Source organism: Alnus glutinosa, chromosome 12, assembly GCF_958979055.1.
Source record: "Alnus glutinosa chromosome 12, dhAlnGlut1.1, whole genome shotgun sequence".
Lineage (NCBI taxonomy): Eukaryota > Viridiplantae > Streptophyta > Magnoliopsida > Fagales > Betulaceae > Alnus > Alnus glutinosa.
Window position 1 is genome coordinate 17722718 of NC_084897.1, and position 17195 is coordinate 17739912.

The 17195-nt window shown below is 32.4% G+C and overlaps 1 protein-coding gene across 2 annotated transcripts; it reads left to right on the top strand.

Annotated features, from left to right (window-relative positions):
• Nucleotides 1-11702: 11702 nt before the first annotated feature.
• LOC133852024 (protein WVD2-like 2) lies at nucleotides 11703-16921 on the top strand. Of its 2 annotated transcripts, none has more exons than XM_062288687.1 (7): nucleotides 11703-11846; nucleotides 13644-14130; nucleotides 15088-15175; nucleotides 15283-15374; nucleotides 15500-15571; nucleotides 15731-15841; nucleotides 16392-16921. In XM_062288687.1, the coding sequence occupies exons 2-7, from the start codon at nucleotides 13648-13650 to the stop codon at nucleotides 16683-16685; spliced, it is 1140 nt and encodes a 379-aa protein (XP_062144671.1). In that variant the 5' UTR covers nucleotides 11703-11846; nucleotides 13644-13647; the 3' UTR covers nucleotides 16686-16921. The 2 variants fall into 2 exon arrangements, with proteins under 2 accessions (XP_062144671.1, XP_062144672.1); XM_062288688.1 differs by having other exon boundaries at nucleotides 11707-11883.
• The last annotated feature ends 274 nt before the right edge of the window (nucleotides 16922-17195 follow it).

The following is a 17195-nucleotide window of genomic DNA, read 5'->3' on the forward strand; positions in this document are numbered from 1 at the left end:
CCTATATATATATATATATATATATATATATATATATATATATATATATATATATATATATATTTCATGCCTTAAATATAAGAAATATCTCAAAAAAAATAACGTAAAGCAACTTCCCTATACATTAGTATGCTATAGTGCAATACAAAACATTGAGAAACACTTTAGCTTCCCTATAAGCTTCTATATCAATTATTTTAACAAAGTATTTATCTCATTGCTCTCCTTTATTTGCCTTTAATTATAAATTATGTTGGAATTTTGTAAAAATGTGAGGATATGTATGAAATTTGTATTTTGTAATGAAATAATATTCTAATGGTATAGGGGAAAGATAATGGAATAAGCTACTGTAGAGAAATTTAAATAAAAAAGTAAAAAGTAATTTTATTTCCTAAATCTTGTAAAAGTCAAATACCTTGAATGCTCTAAGAAACATAGACAAATTGAAACTTCTTTATTTTTCTTTTTCTTTTTAATAAGTAAACAACGTTGAAACTTGAAGGAATTGGCTAGGGAACATAGATCAATGAGGGACCGTTTGGAATTGCGTTAAGAAATATAGTTTTTGTCTATAAAATAAAATAAAAAAGTCTCAATTTTCAACTTTCCTCAAAAGGCATTTTTGAGCTTTATTTTATAGCAAAAAAGTCAAAAGACTGCTTTTTAAACTTGTTTATCACTTTATCATATGACTTATTTTTGTTTGAAGTAATTTTTTATTTACTAGAATCAATTTTTAAAATCGTTTAACACAATTCAAAACAGACTCTTTAACTTTGAAAGTTGGACCATGGTAGAACAACTTCAATGAAATGGTAATAGTGTTTCATATTTAATTGACTTTTTCTTTTGTTGTGTTTTAATATAAAACTCAAACGTGATATTTTAGAAAACATCATTTTTATATATATTTTCAAGAATAGTTGTTGAAAAGCAGTTTTTAAAAACAAGTTCGATCGGTACAACATTTTATACATTTCCGATTATACAAGTTTCTTTATATTAGGTTGATTTTTTTTTATTTTTTTTTTTATTTAGTCTATAAAATTAGATGTGAGAATCACGTGTCCTATTAAAAATATTGTTTTAAAGATAAATGTCATTTTAATAAATTAAATTAGAGGAATTTTAGCTTTGAACGAATAATTTATCCGATTAAAAATAATTTGGTTTATAGAGAAGCAATATTATATGGAGACAAAGTCAAATAAAATAAATATGCATAGCTGCAACATTAAGAGCATTTTTAGTAGACTCATCAAAATATTTTTTTTGCTATTTTGATGAGTCAATTTGTTAAAATAGTCTAAAATGAGTCTCCAACAACTTTACCAATATGGATGAAAACCCGGTTATGGTTACCGGTTATTGGTTAAAACTGGTAACTGTAACCGCGGTAGACAATTGACCAAAATCTTCAACCGACTCCAGTTATCGAGTAGTCGGTTAACCGGCTATCGGTTTCCAGTTGGAACACAGTTACTAGGATTGGTAACTAATTTTTTTTTTAAAAAAAAATGGTATTTTTGGCCTATTTTTAGTATTAGGCCTATATATAGGAGAGGAGTGCCAACACTAGCTTTGTTGTTCCCACCGGCTTTATCTCTCCGCCTGCTCATCAAGATGTTCTTGGAGAAATCACACAACGAGTTCAAGTTCGAGCAAACTCTTTGCCTCGTGGTTCCATGCAATGTCTCTACTATCCATTTTCCAAGAGGTTTTAAATGTCGTAGAAGGCAGCAAAGGGAAGTTTGACTTTGGGAAACTTGTTGAGGAGTTTGCTTAAGGGATAATTGCATTATTGGTTATTGAGGTTGACCTAAATTACAAATCACTTCCTATGGTACAAAAAGTTCATGAAGGGTCATTGTGTTAAACTGTAATTATGAATTACTCTCTGAACCCATTTTTCGTTCATCAAGTTAACATATTCCGTTAATTTGCTACGTCATATTCAATAAGAAATCAACACGTATCTATTTTAATAAAAAATAAATATATTAAAATATAAATAAATAAAACTTAAAAATTATATTTTTTTAAAACAAAATATAAAATAGTGACGGGTTGGGCAGCCACCCCAAGCCAATGGGGACATGCCATTGAACATATCATCTCTAGGCCATATGAGGCTGAAAAGGGTTATGGGAGTGCGAAATTTTACGAGGATGGAGGGATGTCGCGAGCATCTTTTCTAGTAAGTAGTTCGAAGGGGGTTGAAGTTGAAGAAGATTATGGGTCTTCCTCAGAGAATGCCGGAGAGTAGAATAAGGGCGGAATCGAGTGTTGCAGCAGGGTAAACCACTTCCAAAACGAGTTTGACTATAATTTCGCATTCGCAAGCGATGAAGAAGATGGTGAGGGGACTCTTGAGTAGATGAGTGGGTACGAGGATATGGGGAACAAGAGTATACGGGGGTCGCGTGCGGGGCCCCATTGCCTGGGGGTGGCTGCCCAACTTTCACTGTTTTTTATTTTTTTTTTATAAAAAAAATAATTTTTAAGTTTTATTTATTTATATTTTTAAAAATATTTTTTTTATTGTAATGGACAAGTCAATTTTCTATTGTGTATGACGTAACAAATTAACGGAATCTGTTAACTTAGTGAACGAAAAACAAGTTTATGGAGTAATTCATAATTATAGTTTACCACAAGCTCTTCATGAACTATTTATACCACAAAAAATAATTTGTAATTTAGGCCAACCTCAAAGATTAATAGTGCAATTATCCATTTGTTTAATTAATTAAATAGTAGAATATTGATCGTATACATAAATAGCAGAATAGAAGTAGCTAATTTAGACCAACGTAAGTGCTTGGGCATGCAACTGTAATAGATCGAATTAGCTTATGATTCAATGGGTGTTACAGTGTAACCTGTATCATATATGTAAACCTCATTTTCTTCCAAAATGGCAAAATGGGTGTTACAGTGTAACCTGTATCATATATGTAACCTGCCGCTGCCGACATCAACCGCTCACCGTCTGAACCTCCCCACCATGGAGCATGGCTTGCAGCCTTGCAGCCTTCCCCCCCAGCCTTTACCTGTCTTTGCTGATGGTTGATCTCGATTGTCTGTAACGTCTACAACCGAAGAGAGGTCGTTCAGTGTTGGCGCGTGGCCATCACGTGCTAAAATAGGCAACTGCCGATCTGTCAAGCCAGTGTTTTGCTTATTTTTCCTTTTTCAGTTTTTATGGGAATTTCTGTTAATCCTTTGTTTTCCTCTTCTCCATGTTTATCTCTGTAATATTTTTGTTCAATCCTTTGTTTTCCTCTTCTCCATGTTTTTCTTTATAATATTTGTGTTGGGGTCTTATGGACTCAGGGGCGGTTCTACATGGGGGCTTGGGGGGGCCATTTTCCCCTAAAAAAAATTTTTTTTTTCCAAAAAAAAAAAAAATTAAAAATTTTACCCCTTAATTTTTTAATTTTTTTAGTTTTGCCCCCTCTATTTTTTTTCTTTTCAATTTGGCACCTCCATTTTTACAAGCCTAGATCCGCCACTGTATGGACTTTTAATACATCTCAAATCATTTTTATTGGCGGCCCAATTTTTTGGCATCTGTACAAAAAATAATAAACCCACATCATCACGCATTGCCATTCTTTCTTTCTTAGGTTTTATTTGCTGGGTTGCCGAGTCCTACACTATTGTAATCTGTTTTTCAGCTGAAAAAAAAAATGTAATAATAATAGGAATTACATTATATAATAAGACAAGAGATTGGTCAGAAGCAGAAAATCTCACAACAAAAACATGTGTGCATTTATTTTTAAGGCAGTCTTCCCACGCTGACCTTGTCAAGATGTCGGTTGGAATATTGTTTAAAAGTCTCTTTTTTAAAAAAAAAAAGAAAAAAAATAAAATAATAGGTAGAATATTTAAAAATGGAATTCAAATATTCCTTGGTGGTTGGAATGTGGTCCAAATAAGTGCTTATTACATGAGATCCACTTCCCCTTCCCCTTCACGAAAGGCACGAGAGGGAGAGAGAGAATCATAGCCGTGGCCCCTACACTGTCGACGCTACCACACCCTCCATTGCCCCCCTCCCCCCCTACTTTCACCTCCAAATCTAGTCCATCAAAACCTTATGCAAAAATTTTATGTTTTGTCACATCAAATATTTTATTTTAATAATAATAATAATAAATAATAATAAAAAAAAACACATTCCAAATTTTTTTACTAAAAGGACCTAATGGCATCCATAAAAAAAAGGAAGTCAAGGGACCATCTTCCCAAATGATGACTATTGAAATGTTAGTTGGGATTATTTTTCAAATTACAAGATACATCATTAGGCTTAATTCAAATGATTCCGCTCACATTTTCAAAATATTTTTTACAAAATATGAGGTAGAGCTAGTAATTTTTTTATACGATTCGCAAATTCAATACGAAATTAATATGTTAGTGTTGAGAAAGGGGAAAATAAAACGGAACATCTACCAACATAATCTTCACAGACCAAGAACTACGAGATAACGAATCACTGGTTTAACTGAATAACTAAATAAAATAGATAGTGATCTGACCCATTTAATCAAATAGTCGGGTTAAAGTTGAACAATATAGTCTTATATTTATATGCTCCGACACGATCCGAACCCAGTATGCTACGTAAGAGTCGATAATATTTGACACAACTCGTAAACCCAATATGAAATTATCGGATTAAGTTTGAAGGATCTAATCCGTATAATTAAATGGATTAAAATAGAATTGACTTATATAATTTTATACATATATTTCAACACTACTCAAACCCAACATGCGAATTAGATTCGTGTAAGTTCTGAAACAACCTTGAGGGAGAAGAGGCAGGTTTAAAAGGTCGTTACTTTGTAAGAAGAGGGGCAAAATCAGAAAGAAAGTTGGAGGGAAAATTTTTCCAAATAAACGGTTGCATCTTTTTGACTTTAAAGCTTTTTGGGCATCGAAAGGTGGGCAAATAGGGCATCTTCAAAAGACTGACCAAAAAAGCATTATATTTGAATTGAGTTTGAAAATTTTTCCTACCAACTTCAACTTGCTCAGAAACTTCTAAACGATATGCCTCAAAAGCTGCCTGTTTTTGGCTATTCTTATACGTGTGAAGCATGCGTAAAAAATGAGCTCATAATTTTTTTTCCTTTTTATAACTCCACAAAATGATACTGAATTATCGTCCGTTTTAAAAAAAAAGGTATTGAACTTCCAAATATCTTAAATTAGGGTATCTAAGTTTTCAAATATTTCAACAAAGAGTAATCCGTTAGGATTTGCTGTTAAGTCCTGTCAAAATTTTCAAATTATTTATTTTTTAGGAAAAAAAAAGAAAAAAAAATTGTTAGGATTTAGGTGTTGATCGGAATTTAACAGAATTTACAAAAATACCCATGCCTGGATCTTTTAAATTTTTTCATAAAAAATAAACGCATGGTTATTTTGAGAATTTTGACAAGATTTAACTGTAATTCCTAATGAATTACCTTTTGTTGAGACGTTTGAAAATTTTGATATCATAGTTTGAGACGTTTAGAAACTCAATACCATTTTTTAAAACGGCAAATAGTTTGATACTCTTTTGTGAAGTTATCCCATTTTTTTTGTTTTTTTAAAAAAATTAATCGAATTTCCATTACAATAAGGATAAATGAAAAAAAATAATAATAAAAAAAAAAAATCTGTACAAATAAGAAAATTGGTAAGAAATCACATCTTGTGAAGTGGATGTTGAATAATACAATTGTTTACAATCATGTGTTATGAAATGGAAGTTGTTAATATGAATTTCTTATTCCATTTATTCTTGGACCTAACACTAAACAGGGACCCTTTTAATCATTGTTTGTTAACATTTTATGATGGAAAGAAGCTAATAATAATAATAATAATAATTTATTATTTATCAATAATAGAGAGAATCTTTCTCCGATCCAAGAAAAGGAAATGTTTTGAGAGAATTCTCACTTTCCTTGTCACATACAGCAGTCAAGCTAAGAGACCAGAAAAGAATGTCCCCTCCCAATTTTAGAGACAATTCCCTGCGATTGTGTTCAAAGCTGTTAGGGCTTGACCACCTACTTTGACTATGGACTTCAATTTCTCCAACATTTTCAAATTTTCATGAAATCTTGGAAGGTAAGGAGTTGTTTGGTTGCGTTTTTTTTTTTTTTTTTTTTTATTATTATGTTAAAATTATGAACACTGAAAAAATTTATTTTTTTTAAAATTATTTTGGATGGTTTAAGAACCTGAGATAAAATTAAAAAAAAAAAAAAAGTTAGATAAAATTTGAATAGAATATGAATTTAAAAACCATATCCAAACATATTTTTTTTAAAAAAATTAATAATAAAAAACAAACAAAATGCTACCCAAACATACCCTAAGGCTCCTCCGATTGCTATTTTTGTTTTTCTTTTATTTTATTCTCTTAAAACAAAAATATTAGCAAATAACTAAACAAAAAATATTATTAAAAATATAAAAATAAATTTTATCTTTATGTTACATCAAAATATCAATTTTATTCTTTATTTTTAAAAAAAGTACCCCAAAAATATCTCTCAGCCACGAAAAATGGTGCCGCAGATATGTTGCCAGAATCTTTTTTGATCTTTCTCGGAAATCATCATAAATTGAAAGGAAAGAAACGGAAAAGTAAAAGGTGAAGCCGTGAAGTATTATTATTGCTTCTTTTTTCTTTTTTCTTTTTTTTCTTTTTTTTTTTTATAAAAAAAAAAAAAAATTATGAATAAGTGATCAATTTTAATAACAACTAACAACAATAAGCACAACCATTAAATTAGGGGAAATGCTAAAAATCCTCCCCTCATCTCCCATTTGTCCACCTCTTTTGTTTAAAAAAATTGATTTTAGATTTTCAACCATTAAATTTTCTATAAAATATGAAACTCACCCCGTTTGGTCATTTGGGTGGCCACGGGTGGTTAAGCTACCTTAGGCCAACTAGAGTCACCTTCTTAATTTTTTTATTTTTTATTTTTACATTTTTATTGTAAATGACATGTCACAATATGATTAATGTTGACGTGACATATTAATAGATTTCGACAATTTTTCTAATGGAAGAGACGTCCAGAGACCTATTTGTATTTTTTACGTACCCAATGAAGTTTTCAATCACAAAGTGAGCCTGAGAGAGCTAATTGCAAATAGGTGAAACCACATGGACTAACTTTGCATTTTTTTCATTTAATTAATGTATTAACATTTCAATTTTCACATTACATGTAGGCTTAAATTCTCTCTCAAAATGTAAATGGGGTCTAACATGTAGAATATTTAATTGAAATGAGAGGTGAGTTATGAAAACAATGATCGAATTTAAAACATTTGCCTTGATACCATGTTAAATTACCAATTATTCTAAAAGTTTAAGCTTATGAAAAATAACGAATTTAATTATTTAATTAATATCCTAACAAAAATAAAGAAAAAGGGAGCCGAAGGAAGGGTCGCTAAGGCGAGAGAGGGGGGTTGGTCGCTTCGGCATCCAAGAGAAAAAGGTTTATGATTTTTTTTTTAAAAAAAAATGCTAGTTGTATTTTCAAGTGCTTAACTCCTTGACGTGTCCAAGAAAATTACGATTGATATATCATATAGAGATTAACCTGTCCAAAATTCAATTGTAATTTTCACTGTCACATTAGGAAGTAAGCACTTGAAGTTATATGTAGCATTTATCTTTTAAAAAACGTAAGCTTTTTTTTTCAAAGTTTTATAAAAGAGAATTGCATTTATATTGACCAAAATATTATATATGTCTCACACTTAAAAAAATGAGGAAAACGTTTTCTAAAAAAAATTAAAAATTTAGATCAAAACAAATAAAATGAAAAATGATAATTAAGGAGGTTGGGGTCACCCATCTTTGCGTAGTTTCAAGCCTAAAAATGATAATTAAAGCAAAGACATGTCTTAAATCCCATGTCCTCTTCTCAAGCTTCTACTGCTAAAAGACAGCAGGCTCTCAAGTTGGACAGAAACTTCAAAAATAATCCTTTATAAGAGTCTTAGACCAAAAGAGTCCACCCCCCACTCAATATGTGGGGAATATGGGGACAAATATATATATATATATATATATGGTAGAGTACTAAGATTGAAAAACATGGCTTCCTGAGACCCATTTGAAAAACACCTTCATTATTGCGGCTCTTCGATACCTATAAAGATCATTTGAAATTGATAGTAATTCCGACAGCAAGTATAAAAGAATTTATATAGAATTTACTTGTTCAAATACGTGGTTAGACAGTTTCAAAATTGTCAACCGTTTGAATAAAAAAATTGCTGAAAATTCGAATCAAACAAGTAAATATCTTGAACTAGGGTGCATATAATGCACAAGCCGGTGGACTTTCCTTTTTTCACAAGTACAATGTGAGTTGTACAAGATTGCAATTATAAATTTCACATTAATATTGTGACTTACACTCTTCCATTGATCAGTATTAAAAAAAAGTATATATATGGTGTGACTTATTCACTATCAAGAATGTACAATTATTAACAATGCAACACTCTCTCTCTCTCTCTCTCCTTAAATTCCTCTAAAGCTCCTATATTTATTGCCTCTCATCTCCTTAACGTCCTCTTGAGCTCCTATATTTATTGCTTGGCTATTGAATATTACGGGTTTAACAAATTGGTTGTTTTTCTAAATTTAGGTGATAGATGGGTTGAAATATAAACACCATGCATTCTTGTTAGAACATTAAGATTCATTCGAGTTTGCGATTTGAAAATGTAATTTTTAAAAACGTAATTAAGCAATTAGTAAAATTGCAGTTTAACATTTAAAATCGTGTATTTTTTAAAACGCATTCCAATATTGCTTGCGATTGAAAACATATTTTTCTAAATTTTCTAATCGCAATTTGTTTAAAAATGTGCTGCCAAATGATACATTTTTTTTTTTAAATTTTATTTTATGCAAAATCGCAATACCAAACGCACTCTTATATCACATCAAAACATTTTTTTTCAAATAAAAACAACATAGGCTTTTCAAAATCTTTATCAAACGTGTTCATATTTTTTGGACTATAAGTGCTTGCTTCTTATATGGCCAAGTGGACTGTTGGTGGTTCGACCGACGTTCTCTTAATCGAAATGCCGATGGTACAAATAAACATTTTCAATTAATGATGAATGTTTATTTACATCATATGCATTTGTAGAGAAATGTTAGATACTACAACTTGTATTACAACGTTATCAAGTTAGATTTATCTCTCATCAATTAGCGTAAATAACCACCACGCTGCATAGATTAGAGGACGGAAAGGGAATAGGGAGATGCCGTTTAGAATTACTCAATCCCAAATAATCATTCGATTTATAATTAAATGTTGATAATATGTATGACTCTAAATTGAATATACAAGCATCACAAAAAATGTTTAATACGGCCTATAAACCCGACACAAAAATTGTTATGCCTAATACGTGGAGTGAAATCCTACACTCATATTCTTTCAAGTTATAAATTTAGCCCTCTTTTCAAATCTCTTCGGTGGAAACCTGGACCATTTCTTTTTTCTTTTTTTTTATTCTTTTTATTTTTTTTTATTTTACTTTATTTTTTTTAAAAGAAAAGAAAAGAAAAGGGGGGCCATTTTCCCTACCAAAAAGAGAGAGAGAGAACGTACACGTGGGAGGGGCAACGTCGTAAACTCAAACTCAATCGTCACTTTTGAGGAATCTCCGACAAATAGGCCTTGAAAGAAGATGAGGTGACACGTCTGAATAGGACAAAAACATTTGGACGGAGGAAAAGTCTTTCAATTCGTGCCGTCACTTGACGCCGTTCAAACCATCATTTATTACTCGAAATGTAAATCTTGCCGTGATTGACGACCCGCTTGTCAGGGCCAACGGCCACTGCGAATGTACCAATCTTCTTATCATTACTTCATTGGTTGTTTATTTTTTGGGCTAATCAATTTATTTTTTTTGTTTAAAAAAAAAAAAAATTATTATCCTAAAACAAAAAAAATTCAGAAATTCGAATTCCACAAATCTCCTTTTTATGATTAATTAATTGAAATCAGAAATAAATTAATATAAAATTTAACATAATACTCAATTTAAAATGTTAATTATATACCCTATTTATTTGAAAATTAATAAATATATCCTTAAAGTTTCTGTCAATATATAACATGTTAATTGAATTGAAACGTAAACAAATCCAGTTGACTTTCTGCCCCCTGCCATGCCTAATTATTATTATTCATTATTCACACACTTGGAAATTAAGTGATTTAATTTAATTCAATTTCATCAAAAACTGAATTTAAACATTAGTGTATATCATATCAAAGTTGGTTGAACAAATTATGTCTTGGCCAGCGTCATCCAAATGTAATTTGCTAAAGAGTTGACTAAATCAGTTGCTTTAATTAGTAATTAGTAGCAACTACTAGTTGGTAGTTAATTCCAAATCCAAACTAACCCCAAAATATTTTTTTCTTTCTTTCTAAACTTGCACAAATTTGTTACCAAACGCTATCGAGTGTCAAACATCCAATCTCATCCAAGGTTAAGTAGGTAATTTTTGACACGATTGTAAACTCGCCACAAATTTAATATAAAATTAATTGGTTAGGGTGGAGGGATTTGATGTATTTAATTAAATGGATAAGATTATAGTTGAACTATGATTCGAATCCGAAGTACGACATTAATGTTCTGTTTGTTTCGACGTAAAATTGTTTTAGTTGTAAAATATTTTTTTGGAAGTCATTTTTCAAGAAAATATTTTCCGTTGAAAATATTTATCGGTGTTTGGCGCGTACGAAAAATCACAAATATTTTTTATATTTTTATTCAATCATATTAACTTATAAAAATCAATTTTTATTCACAACATAAAAATATTAATGTAAAATAATTTAAAAAAAAACTAAAAAAATTATGTTTAACTAAGATATACACATCGACTAACACTAATAATATATTTTACAAATTGGTATTATTTTGAAAAATTATTTTTAAAGTAGCTAGAATTTGGCCATTTGTGCTGGATTTTGAATCCGGCTGTTTTGGTGTGATCCTCGCCATTCGACCATTTTAGCCAGATTTCGACCAATTTGGTCGGAATCTGGCACAGTATTGCTGAAATCCAACTGAAATTTTTAGATTTTGGCACCGACAGGATTTTGATCAGTGTAAGAATCTGGCTTGTTGGAATCCGGCGATGGTTGATTGCTTGAGTGTGAAGGTCGACTGAGTCGTTTAAAAGAGGATCTACTGCATCTACCGTCCGGAAAAAATGATTTAAAAAACGTAAATCATTTTCTGAAATTTACTAAGCATTTTTTGTGAAACATAAATTATTTTCCGGTTGACTATTATTTTCGCCCCATCAAACACCGGAAAATACTGAAATCATTTTTCAGAAACTATTTTACGTTGAAACAAACAGAATATAAGACTGACTGTAAACACAAAATTAATTAGTTAAGATTAATAATTTTGAGCCGTTTAATTAATTATGTTAAATTTAAATTATTAATTTTATATTCATATATTTCAAAACAACCTCAACTCCACAAGACGAATTTACATCCCTATCTTATCCAAATCACTCCGGAAAGGGAGGGGGGGTTAAAAGTTAAAACAAAAATAACCGCTTGATATATATATAAGCAAGTAACCAACAATGGGAACACAGAAAACGCCTGTTTTGAGCAGTCTCAGCTATAGTCAAGGAAAATCAACTATTCTTTGTCTTTGTTTATTTCTCTCTGAGAGAGAGAGAGAGAGAGAGAGGGTGTTGAAGAAGAAGATCTTGTCAGATCGGACCACAAACTGTAAGCAAATCTTTCTCAAGTTTCTTGGTAGTTTGGGGTGCGTTTCGTTTGTTTGATCTCCACGTCTCTTTGTTTTCTTTGTATTTTTCTTTTTTTGCAATGTCGGTGTTCTTGATCTCTTACGCTGGTCGCTCTCAATTCAGCTGCTTGATGCTGAGCTCTGAGGACCTCTCTCTCTCTCATGCATATTATCTTTGGGTTTTTTGTGTTCCTCAACTTTTTTCGTTTTATTTTATGTTTTTCTGACTGTATGCTCAGATTGCAATCTTTAGGTGAGAAATGAAAGCTTTTGTTTTTGTTTTTTGTTTGTTGTTTTTTTGAGTCTTGCAGCTGTCTAAAATTATAGGTTTTTTTTTTTTTTTTTTTTTTTTTTTTTTTTTTAATTTTTATTTATAATTTTCCCTGCTAGTCTGAGAAACGAAATTTTTTGTAATGCTTTGTACGCAATTGGTGGTGTTTTGTGGGTTTTGCTTGAATTTGTTGGGTCATTCAGTGTCTTCAATATTTGGGTGCTCTACGAAATTTTTCATTGAGTTTTCTCTGCAAACTGAAGCCACCCTCTCTCTCCCATATATATATATATATATATATTTTGTTGGGGGGGGGGGGGGGGGGGGGGGGTGTGGATTTGGCTTAAGACATCAGCTTCGTTGGGAAATAAGTTTCTTTTTTCCCTTCATATCACATGTACCAATTAACATGATTACGCTTGTAGATGTTTTTATATTCTTTTTATATTTTTTTTTGGTAATCTTTCTTTGTCTTTCTCTATTGAAACTTACAGTTAATTTTTTTTTTTTTTGTTTTTATTTGGAAATTTCCTTGGGAGCTGCCAGACGATTCTATGGTTTCTTCCTGTGAATTGTACTTTGGAGTATCCCTGTTATCTTTTCCTTTGCTGATGTTGAAACAAAGTGAAAAGAATAAGGTGGAGTTTAAAACTCAAAAAGAAAATCTAAGAATTCCTTCACACAACTTTTTGTTCATTATGCATGCAGAAAAAGTTCTATGTCGAAGCTGCAATGGGATTCCCCCTTTCAGATCTGTGTGACAATTAGGTTTTGCCTTAAGACATAGATTTGCATATTATTTCTGTGATCCTTCAGTTGCTTCCCGATTTTTGCTTTTGCTAGGTACATGGAATCAACTGACATATAAAAAGAAGCATGTAACATCTTCGTCAGAGTACTAAATTACCTTCTTTTTTTTTTTTTTTTTTTTTTTTTTTTTTTTTTTTTAACTCAGGAGCTTTCCGTGCCCCAATGAAACTATTTTTGAAATGTTAGCTCTTCTAGTAATTTATGGTTGTTAATTTCAGTGAATTTTCCTCTTCATAATTTGAATTGCTTTTTTTTTTTTTTTTTTTAGCGCCACATGTTTCTTGGTAAAAATTCAATTTCCTTTCCCCGTTGTAACTTTAGTGTCACATGCTCCTATTGAGTTCTTAGACACTTACAGAAATCATATGCTATTGTGCAAGAGTTGGAGAGTCCTTCAATAACCAATCTAAATAAAGTGGGATATTGCGTGTTCTGATGTGGAAAAGGAAAGATTCCTATAAGTGTTTAGGGTTCCTTTTCAAACCTAAAATGTTGGGCAGTTTTTATTTTGTCAATTGAAAGATAGTGTTCTGTTCATATATGGAAACTATAGATGAGCAGAACTGCTTTTATTATTTTGTGGGGCTTTCTTTTGTTTTCTCCCCTTAGCATATAAAGGAGTTGTTATGCTTTTCTTGATGACAATATTGTCACTTTCCTGAAGCATAGTGATGCTCAGCTAAAACTTTTTATGCAGTGTAATGGGGAGAGAACTTACAGATCTGCACATGGAAAAGAAGCCAAGTGGTGTTGTACTTGTTTCGAATGGAGTTTCTTCTGATAAAGTTCGTGTTGCTCCTGAAATTTCAGAAGACAGCATCGAAGCAAAGGACTATGATGTGAAGGTATGTACTGAGGAAAACTCAGTTGTTGAGCAATGTCTTGAGAAACAAGAAGTTTTAGGTGTTAAAAGCACAAATCTTGGTGCTGGTTTGCTTGAGGGGAAAGCTGAGAAGCCTGGGGCTCATAGGTCAAGTGACAATAAGAAGTCAAGTCCGCTTGCATCAAAATCTGCTGCTGTTGGGAATGTGCGCACCTACACTGTTCCACAGCCGTTTTCTCTGGCAACTGAAAAGCGTGGTCCATGCACACATCCTGTTGGGGCTGAAAGCGCTGCTAATGGTGTGAGCTATTCACCCAAAGCTAACAATATGCACTCCCCTCAAGCAACAAAGAACTCACAGGTAATTAAAATCCTCGACAGTATTACGTGATATTATTACCATAATACCATGCTATACCTTCTCAGAGTTGGGATGGCGCATTCTGACTCATTGACTGCTATGGGAATCAAATCCATTGATTTGGCCTAAACCAAATTATTGGGGTTGGGTTGTAGCTGACAAATTCAAACATAGACAAGTGAAGTTTAAGACTCCAGACCTGACATGTAGTGCCGTAAACTAATTTAGCTGGTGACATTTACAATGTGCAGTAGGTGATCTGGATAGGAAAAGGTCAAAGTGTTTAGAAGAAACGCTCTTAACAATTTGTTATTTTTTTTTTCAATTTGTTCTCTGTAATACAGATTCTCTTTTCCTGCCAAATTAAGCATCGTACGTTAACAACAATGAGTGAAATTTTCTTGTCTTTTCATTTCAATGTAGACTTTATTTCCACTTTCCACCCATTTACACCGGTGACCATTTCAAATTTTTTTATATGGGTTGTTAGATTGGCCCATAAGCTAGGGCTTGTGCTGAGGTGTCCAACCTAATTCATGACCATGTCCAACTAACAAAAAAAGGAAAAATGATTTAGGCTCTTGGTTCGGGCTGGCATTCGTGTTTTTAACTTCCCATACTTAGTTTAATTTGAATTTGATCAAGTAGAATGCTTACCTTCTTTTTTTTTTTTTTGCTTTAAAAAAAGACTATACTTCCCTACCGTGCCTAGGTAACAACTCTGAATCGAACTTATATTATTTTGTCAATTTGAATGCATCCGCAATGTGCTTTGAGTTTTGAGGTTATAATAGGAGGTAGCAGTATTACTGTGTTACCTGCTTGTGTAGTATGATATGCGGCTAGAGACTAGAATGATAATTTAATTTTTTTTTGGTAAGGTCAGTGACTCAGTGTATTGCAATTGCAGAGTTAGAGATGGAACTAATTTTTGAAAATTTTGCCATTTGTTTTCAGCCAAACTCACCTCTGTCGCTGAGGAAGCCCTTGCAACCTGATATTGGGAAGCATCATGATGAAGAAGATAGTTGTTCTGTCGCTTCCTCATATCCTTTGTTTGACTGTAAACAGTTCACATCTGAGTGCATTTTCAATTATATAGATGGTGTAGATTCCATTTTGTGATTGGATTATCCTTGACCGTACTTAGTACTGGTGCATCTGTGCGAACAGTTAAATCTAAGGTAACTATTGGAACAGCTCCAACATTTAGAAGCGTTAAACGTGCAGAAAGAAGGAAGGAGGTATTTCCTTAATTAAACTAGTTATTCTGATATATATATATATACTCTGTGATATCCTTTGTCAACTGTGGATTTGTATCACATCCAATATGTCATTTATCTTTGTTATCATTCCCTTTATTTAGTTTTACTCAAAGTTAGAGGAGAAAAACCAAGCTCTGGAGGCAGAGAAAAGTGCTTGTGAGGCAAGGACCAGGGTACATCTCTTTCATTAGTATCTTTCATGTACCGTTTTGCATGTTTGTATGGCTGCATATTGTTATTTTCGTTCCTGCATTTTCTTCTTGCTGCACGTATGAAGAGGTGTTCTTGAAATAACCATACTTTCTTTGAACAATCTATTTTAATATTTCTAGGAAGAGCAAGAAGCAGCCATCAAGCAACTTAGAAAGAACCTGGTGATCAAGGCCAAACCAGTACCCAGTTTCTACTATGAGGGCCCTCCACCAAAGGTTGAACTCAAGAAGGTACTCTCACTGGATATTCTTTCCTTAGTTCCTTACAAGTCCTTTAAGCTCCAGGATGTATACGAACATGGCAAAAGATTTCTAAATTTTCAGCGTTTAGCAGAAGTTCAAGTGAATATGGAGACTGGATATCATGGGACTCCATAAAACTGAATCAGAATGCATTTTATTCTGTATTGAAGGACTAGGATTTACCTATGCGATTTGGGGTAATCCTAGTCCGAGTTTAGTAGAGCAATATACTTCCCGCTGAACTAGCATGTATTTTTACTATGATTTGCAAAAAATTTGGGGCTTAAGACACTTTCAGGCAAACTCCTGTCTTTTTGCATTGTAAATTACTTACAAAAACACACACACACACACAAAAAAAGAACATTATAAACCTTATGCTGAAGTCCTCTAAACTTTTTGCCTTGTATATATGTGATACTCATATATTGGTGCTTCCTTCTTGTATATATTCTGGGAAACAGGCACTTGACTTACATTTTACCTGCTGCTTTTATATGGAAAAATAAAATCTTAACACTTGCTTATTTAATGCCAGTTGCCATTGACTCGGCCAAAGTCACCAAAACTAAGCCGGAGAAGGAGTTATGGTGATGCAACCAACTCATCTCAGGAGGCACTTTGCAGTCGGGTGCACCGCCACAGCCTTGGTAGTTTCAAAGAGGAGCCTGCTACCATGAGCACTCCGAAAAGAAAGGGCCAGATCAGTGAATCTAACATTAATGGCACTTGCAAAGTCAGAGACCAACCAAAGCTGGAAAAGGAGGAGACAAGGGAAACAGCTCTTCCTAAGATCAACGAGCAGACTAATGGAGACATTGCTGTTCATTAACAAACTCGAGTCTTTCCTTTTTGTCTAACTTTTTTAAGTGCTGAGAGATTCTTCATTTTCCTTTGGTGGTTGTTCTGAAAAGGAACTGCCTGTTTTCTTTTCTTCAGGAATGACTTGTTTAAGTGGCTTGCTGTTAATGTGAAATTGTATATGTTTTGTAAGCTATATTGGTACATATCTTGTGATATAAAAAGAGTCATCATCCATTATTATGTTGACCAAATGGGTTGTTTCAATCTTATGTATTCCTTTCGGTGAGATAACGTGGGGAAGCTGAAGCTGAAGTTGAAGTTGTACTTGTATTATATTACTTTTTATGGTCATGTGATGATTTTGTCGGTTGTGATTGATCTTGCTGTTATGGACTCCTGCAATTTTAAATCTTAATGATACATATTCTGGTTTTAGCAGGATGAGCGTGGACCATCCTTTTTATGAAGGGTTCTCTTTGAAAGGTCTCTAATATAAAACTGATGAGCATAGAGCCTTTTTTTAATGTTGATGATGCAT

What these genes read in the sequence shown, in the direction of transcription:
- LOC133852024 (XM_062288687.1), top strand. Translation starts at nt 13,648, where the DNA reads ATGGGGAGAGAACTTACAGATCTGCACATGGAAAAGAAGCCAAGTGGT. An exon ending in GTGCAGAAAGAAGGAAGGAG is followed by an intron (nt 15,375 to 15,499) that starts GTATTTCCTTAA and finishes CCCTTTATTTAG; the next exon opens with TTTTACTCAAAGTTAGAGGA. An exon ending in CAAAGGTTGAACTCAAGAAG is followed by an intron (nt 15,842 to 16,391) that starts GTACTCTCACTG and finishes ATTTAATGCCAG; the next exon opens with TTGCCATTGACTCGGCCAAA.